This window comes from Artemia sp. Qi Xiang Cuo, unplaced genomic scaffold (genome assembly GCF_049724085.1).
Source record: "Artemia sp. Qi Xiang Cuo unplaced genomic scaffold, ASM4972408v1 HiC_scaffold_3025, whole genome shotgun sequence".
Classification (NCBI taxonomy): domain Eukaryota; kingdom Metazoa; phylum Arthropoda; class Branchiopoda; order Anostraca; family Artemiidae; genus Artemia; species Artemia sp. Qi Xiang Cuo.
Window position 1 is genome coordinate 291106 of NW_028300420.1, and position 7721 is coordinate 298826.

The window sequence follows — 7721 nt, forward strand, 5'->3', positions numbered from 1 at the left end:
CAGCAAACAATGGATGCTCGAGGACGTTCTCAAGAAAATAAAATTTCATATTGCCTGATGTTTTTATGGTTTTGTTTTCATGTTGGACCTCGTAAAAAAATATTATTGGAACGCGGCCCTACCTATATCAAAGTTCAGCCATCTTTGATAAATTTAGTTGAACCTTCACACATCTTCGACGTAAACTCTTTGTTGAAAATCTCCAAGGGTCGGTTCCAGATGTCAAAGATATCATATGTCAGTTGCCAAAACGTCTTTTTTTCAATGTTCTTGTCTTGGTGTTTTCTTTTCCTAGGAACCATAGCTTGTTGATCACTTATTTTTATGTCCTATTTAAAAAAAAGAAAAACAAGTTGGACCTTGAAGATAACATTTGTCCATTCTTTAAAGACAGAAAGACCAGTTACGCTCTGAAATTTACCTGCTCTTTTACAGAGACTTCTCTCTGAATTTTACCGAGATCTAGATCCCTCATTTTTTGTTGCAGTTTTGTCTTTTTGTCTAGGTAATCTTGGTGAATAGTAGCCAGTGAACTAGCAGAATGAATATTGCCAACCTGAGAATGGGTAAATAGTGCTGTCATTGCCAAAATTTAAGAAACAAGATAAGATCAGTGTATGAAGTCGTTGGTGATAGGCGTATTCCCCACGGATACAAAAGGGTTAAAAAGGACAATATATCAAAAAAGATTCTAGTACAGGGGTTGGTTGGCCGCCAGTCAATTTTAACTTTTAAAAAAGAGACTAGAACTACCAATTTCCGAGCGAATAAGCTTCCTTCGAAGTTTCTACGACCACTAGGAGGGAGTTTGTGGACCAGGAGAGGGTTTAATGGTACCCTTTACGTTCATAATAAAAGAAAACTTCTTTTTGTAAAGCCCCCAAAAATGCCCCTTTCCCCCGAACAATAATCTTGGAAACTGCCTTGACCACAATCACAGGCTGAACAATTGCTTTAATTAATTCTAAATAAAAATGAATTCAATTTACAATGATTGGTGGCAATTTGTGTTAGTTTACAGTTAGGAGAAGTTTCCGCAATTTGAATTCCCACAAGATCAGTATGATCATTTAAAAAATGAAGGATCCAGGGCTCAACAAATTGGGAGAATAGCTCATCCAACTTCATATATAGGTTTTTGCGCAAAGTTTTATGAAATTCATTTATTTGGAATATATCCGGTAAAAGCTATCGCCTTAGTTCCAAGATCGCTGGGAAAACATCCTGCGAAAGAAGTTATTGCTTAATATTTAGCAGAATTATAGTTCTTTGTAATTAAAACCATAGAAATTCTTTGGACAGAAACAAGCTTTTCCAATACTCGTTATTCAGCAGTGACACCTATAGAGCTATTGCCTACAAGCTGGTGGATTCAATTGGAGCTTTGTACAGATTTCTGAGGGTAAATGATCTGACACCCTAATTTATTCTGGGCTCTGGCTGCATATAACAGTTTTGTTGGACATTGCTTGCCTTTTTTACTTTATTTTAAAACAAGATAATTTCAAAGTAATTTTCTATTCAAACTAAAGCACAAGTATTTTCCTTATCACTTAATTGTATTCTACTATTTAAAAAAAATAAGGATTATTTGGTGCATAATTCTTTCCTTCGTAAAGAGAGTAGCCTCATCTTTATTTTCTTCGTAATTTTATATAATTTTTTTGACCACATCTTGATTCCAATGGTACACTTTTCATTTTGATCTGACGCTATTTTCGAGTGGGTTTGAGGCTTTTTTCGAAACCACCATAAATTTCTTTTCGCAATAAACATTTACTTGTAAGACAAACCAAAATAATAGTTAAAATTCCTGAGTCAGTGTTACATGGGGTTTATTTTTTCACTAGGCAGTTTTTTTTCAAAACGCGTTTTTAACTTTTGGTTACTATGGGCTTTGGTTCGCTCTTCACGAGGTTGCAGCTGCCGCTGCAACCATGATACCTCGCCGGGACATGCTTTAAAAAAATTAGCCTAGAAAATGACTGAAAAAACAACAACAATGGATACCAATATTCCCGATACGATACACTCGATACCAATACGCACGATACCGATACGTGCGATATCGATACGCAGGATCACCACATACAGCCCTTCCCCAGGGATTATGGAGGGCCATATCATCATCAAAACCATATATATTGGACCTTTGAACTATTTTAAACGAAATGACTATCTCAAAACTTTTATGGGACTTGTTTGGGGGGGGAGGGGCCTGTAAGGAGGGGGGCTATTTGTCCTCCATTCTTTTTGGCCACTTAAAAAGGGCACTTACAAATTTAATTCTCTTTCGAATGAGCTAGTACACAACTCTCTATGATGCTCTGGCCACCCCCAAGCCATTCTAGAAAAAAAAGAAAGAAAAAATAAACGGAGACAGATCAGTGCTACCCATGCAAAAATGTCATTTTCCTTGGTATTCAAGGGGGGGGGGGACTGTAAATATCTTATAACAGGCTTTCGACCATGCTGATTCCAATGCTGCACTTTTTATTTCGATTTGACACCATTTTCAAGGGGTTTCAGGCTCTTTCGAAATCACCATAAATTTCTTTTCGCAATAAACTTTTACTTCTAACATTAACCGAAACAATAGTGACCATTCCAGATTCAGTGTCAAATGGCAATTTTTTCTCACTAGATAGTTTTTTTTTCAAAACACGTTTTTCAACTTTTGGTTATTATGGAATGTGGTTCGCTCTTTACTAGGTTGCAGCTGCCGCTGCAACCATGATTTAAAAAGGGTACTAGAATTTCAAAATCATGTTTTAATAAAAACTCTCCCTATTTTCCAGGATCATCGGCTCGATACAAACACCCCTGGCAAAAAAAAAAAAAAAAAAAAAAAAACAACAAGTAAACATGCATCCGTGAAATGCAAAATTCTACGTTTTATAGATAAGAGCTTGAAACCTCTCCATTAGGGCTTTATAATATCCTGAACTTTATGATGTGATTTTCATTAATGACACTTTAGGGGTGTTCCCCTTTTTAAAAAATTAGGCAACTTTTCTCAGGCACTTAGTTTTTAATGGGTAACTTTAAACTTAATGCATTTTTTATATTTAAACCAATTCTTGTGCTGGATTAATTGTTATTAATTGTACAAACTCTCTTATTTAGGGTTTCGGTTACTATTAGCAAGAGTCAGTCCTTATTTACCTTTACCAAGACCTGTTTGACACATGCTAGGGATTACCAGCAACCTTTAAAGAACTTTTTTCTGTGAAATAACTCTAATAACAATAGTGCTATGCACTGTCGTTAATACTTTTTTGACCCACGTAATTTTTTTTTCCATTACAGGCTTTTTGAAGCTGGCCTGTTCCTTCATTTTGGTCTGCATCTACTCGACAATATATTTAGTGCATGTGGCAGAACATCCAGTTGAGGATATAGCTGCTGTTAATATTGAAGATGATAACTCCAGTCTCTGTGTGAGGACTCGGACTCTACCGTCTTTTGATATTTGCCCATTTAAGCCTGAAGAAGACATGTATGTATCGGCTGGACTTATTGAAAAAGGAATATGGGAGCCTGATATACTGACAATTTTCCAGCAAGCTCTCAGAATTCACCCGAATGCAACAGTTATTGATATTGGGTCACATGTTGGTTTTTATTCTCTGCTAAGTGCCAAGATGGGTCATAGTGTAATTGCAGTAGAACCATATATACTGTGCCTTTTGAGATTGCGTAAAGCAGCAAAAATTAATGAACTTGATAATAAAATCAAAACAGTTCAATCTGGTGCGTCAAATGATAGAAATGTTTACTATATGTACTTTAAGAAGGGGAACATAGGTGGGACATACTTGAGAGAATCAGAAAGTGTTAACGGTTTTCGCGTGAAAACAGTTATGCTCAGTGACTTGATATCAATCAAAGAAAGAAGAACTCTAATAATAAAAGCTGATGCAGGTAAGAAACAAACCTAATTTTATAGTTTGTGAAATCATGGCCTTTCAACCATTTTTTTTGGGTGGGGGGCTATTTGGTAGAACTGTCCTAGATGTTCTTTGTCAATCTGATAGTCGTGTCTAAGCAGTATTCACCATTTTTCGTGCTGTATCTCTGCTTTTGATGACCAACAGTGGAAAACAAAAAAAAAAAAAAGAAAGAAAAAAGTATTTAAACAAGTAAAAACACTATAGAATCTCAGAGTAAAAACCCTATTACAATCAGAGTAAAAACCCTATTACTGAATGATTGTTAATTATATTCTAACTCATATATAGTCGAGTTTGATTTTTGGATGGAAATATTAATTGGATTAATGAAATTAATCTGATGTGCTATGAATACTTATTTTATAAGACACTTTTATATTTTGGTCACTTCTCCTCTTGCCCAAAACAATACTTGAAATTGTATCCCCAAAAATGCTAATGATATGGTACAATTTTTTTTGAAATTATCAGGGTTAAAAAGGGCAGGAAACAGTAAAGTAAGTATTATTTTTAGGGAGATGGCTCATTTTTTAAGGTGGTACCCAGTTTCATCTCAATTCCCGTAAGACAAAATAATTATATGAAAAATAAAGGTAAACCATGAAAATATGGATATTAGAAGGGAACTTGGCAGCAGTTCCCCCAGTCTCCCCTAGATTACATTTTTCAAGAGTTTGATGCTGAAATAGTTAATACTAATATCTCAGTCACTTAATTTGGGGCTGGACATTACTTTTGATTCTTTTTACGTCAACCATGGCAAATATGTGCGACTGTGCGACTCATCTGACTGTTTTGCCAGAAGAAAATTCTTCTTGCAATGTTGTTATTGGTTTCAAACCAAGTTTGATGAATCAAACAGTGCAAATGTAATAGATCTCGTAATAGAACTATCATCTTCAACTGATACTGAGATGATCAGGGAAAAAACCTGCGATACCAGTAACGTTCCTATTCAACGTAATTATACAAATGACAGAGGAAAATAAATTGGGATTCCCAGCTCATATTTTGGTACCAATAGAAAAACGGTAGAGTTACGCATGATGAGCGACTCTCAGTAAATCAGTCCTTCTGTGGCTGGGATCCCTCCTCATTGGAAACCCCTAAAGAAACAGAAATTCCAGGAGACATTTTTTTTTTTTTTAAATCAACCGAATTGAAGAATAATAACACAATACAAACAGCTGATTTTAAATATACACAAATAATCGAATTCATCCCTATAAAAACATTTTCCCCGCGTATCTATTCCTTCCCCTATCATTTTCTTTCATCTTCCTTATTTTGTTTTTTGTAATGCCCTAGCGGGTGTATCCCATTTGAGCGCTTTCCCATTTGAGCGCCATGGCGCGCAAATGGGAATTTCCTATTTGCGCGCCGTATTTTAATTAGTTCAGTTGTGTCCCATTTGAGCGCCAGATAATATTTTGCGTTTCCTCTTCATGTTGAAAATCGCTCTTCTCTTATCCAAGTCCGAAATTGAACTGAACTGAGCTAACAATCTTGCACCCTCTTATCACATTTACTTCGAGCGCCCATTAATCCTAATTTACGATGCAAGGTCAGGTGACCTAATTGCGTAAGCGATTGCACAACCGTTTACCCACAAAATGCAATAGGATTTAGTGTGGGAGCATATTTTTTTACCCTCTTATAACAAGTATTTAATGATGCCAGGAACAATATTTCTGGTTAGTATTAATAAGCCTTAGCAGTGGTCTAAAATTAGGGAAAGAGCTTGCTAGTTTCGGTACCCAAGAATTCAAAATTATTCAAAATTAAAATACAGCTTGCCGATTCATTAGAGAGCTTATCAATTTTATAGAAGTTTTTATGAATTAATTTTATGAATTTTCTAGTAATTTATGAATTAACAAATTTTTGCAAATTTATTTCCGTTTAGATTAATTTTGTTCTCTATTTTAGAGGGATTCGAATGCAAATCTTTGTATGATCCGAACCTATTTGAACTTTGGCACATCCCGTACATTTTTATGGAATGGGGTCTAATGTTCCGTGGCAGACATATATCTGCAAATCCATGTCAAACAGAAGATTTAGATAGATTGGTTTTTCTGTTATCAGTGAATTATATAGCCTACGTTAGCAAAAACTGCAGAAAGCTCCCTAACGACTGGACAACTTGGAGAGTAGATGACATATTCTGGGTTCATAACAGACAGCCAATGCTAAACTGCTCTTTACCAGATAATTCAGTGAAATGAATTTATTTAATATACGTTAATTTATTTTTGGCATTTATAAGCTTCAGAAGATAATCATATTTTTTGTACGTTTTTTAACACAAACCTTGGTTTTAGCCAGGCATCGTCTTGCAGCTAGGTGCTTACTTTTTGGTTTTAACAGATAATACAAATCAGTATAGCTTTCGATAATTCTGTACGCAAAAGTGTCTGTTTTCGGTGCGTCAAGTACGTGTGGCACAAGAACACATTCTTAAAATATAATTTAGAATAGGTTGTAGCATTAAGCAAAACATAAGGATCTCGGATTTGGTGTAATAGCTGCGACTATCTGAAGGAAAGGTTAAGTCATGTTTCTATTTTAAGTATCCAGTGTTGTCACTGAAATCGAGCCCTCGGTATCTGAACAAGTACCTTTGTTATCGGGAATTGGGATGGCAGCTTCATTATTCAGGATTCGAAAGCGATCTAGACTTGGTATAACAGCTCAGGGCCAAATCCAGGATTTTTTTTCATGGGGTGTTTTACAAAAGGGTTTTTTTTCCGGTCGGGGGGGGGGGTAAAAATTTAATAAAAAAACATCAAAAATATGTTTATATCTATTTTTATTATGTTGTCACGAGTCGGACAAACATTCGGAGGGGATGTTCAAACCCCCTAGCCTCCCCTGGATACGGCCTTGTTACAGATACCAAATTCTGGTACCCAAGGAAGCACATCAAGTAAAATATATGAAATGACTGTAAATTCCTGCATACACAAGGTAGGGTAACCTCGGATACCCTTTTGCAAAAATATATGCTGTGTATTTTTTTGGTTCTACGGGGGAGGAGGAGCTGGAGTTAGCGTGTCAATGAAGATGTATTCCCGATTTACTTGTATCTGTACTATTGGTTTATGTTTCTGCAGCTTACCAGTTTTATAAAGTATCGATCCCACACAGAGTCGTATCCAGGACGGGGGGGGGGGGGGTTAGGGGGTTTGAACCCCTCCCCCAAATTTTTGTCTGAATCGTAAAACGTAACAAAATGGATATAAATATTTTGTATGCGTTTCTTGAGTTTTATTTGTACCCCTCCCCCACCCGTCCCGAAAACAATTCTTGTGTAAAACACCCCCCGAAAAAAAATCCTGGATACGGCCCTGATCCTACATGTAACCTGTATAAACGAAGATACTATCATACATTACTTGAGGATATACCATCATGCATTCCTCCCAAATACAAAATTAAAAAATTATGATCCAAGAAGTACACAATATTTCTTTGCAGTAATTTCAATTACCTATATTACTTCACTGATTTTTCTGAGCGCCGAAATTAACGATCAACATCCCAATTTTAGATACCGCGATTGAAATTATTTTGGGTGCCAAATATAGAAAGTCCTGGCTCAAATTTAGATGCAAAGAAGCCCCTACAAACAAGGCCGTGCTCATAGGGGGGTTTGAACCCCTCCCGAAAAATTTTTTTGACTCGTAAAAGCGCAACAAAAATGGATATAAAAAAGTTTTGTATGCGTTTTTTGAGGTTTTTTCTTGTAAAACCACCCCGAAAACA

The 7721-nt window shown here is 36.0% G+C and overlaps 1 protein-coding gene across 1 annotated transcript in view; it reads left to right on the forward strand.

The window, feature by feature from the left end:
* Nucleotides 1-6222, forward strand: part of LOC148938683 (uncharacterized) — a 63125-nt gene extending 56903 nt beyond the window's left edge. Inside the window, exons 2-3 of the mRNA XM_089107609.1 lie at nt 3310-3924; nt 5883-6222. Coding sequence (XP_088963735.1) covers nt 3310-3924; nt 5883-6181 — 914 coding nt within the window. The 3' untranslated portion in view covers nt 6182-6222. The remainder of the gene's footprint in view (nt 1-3309; nt 3925-5882) is intronic.
* Nucleotides 6223-7721: the final 1499 nt, after the last annotated feature.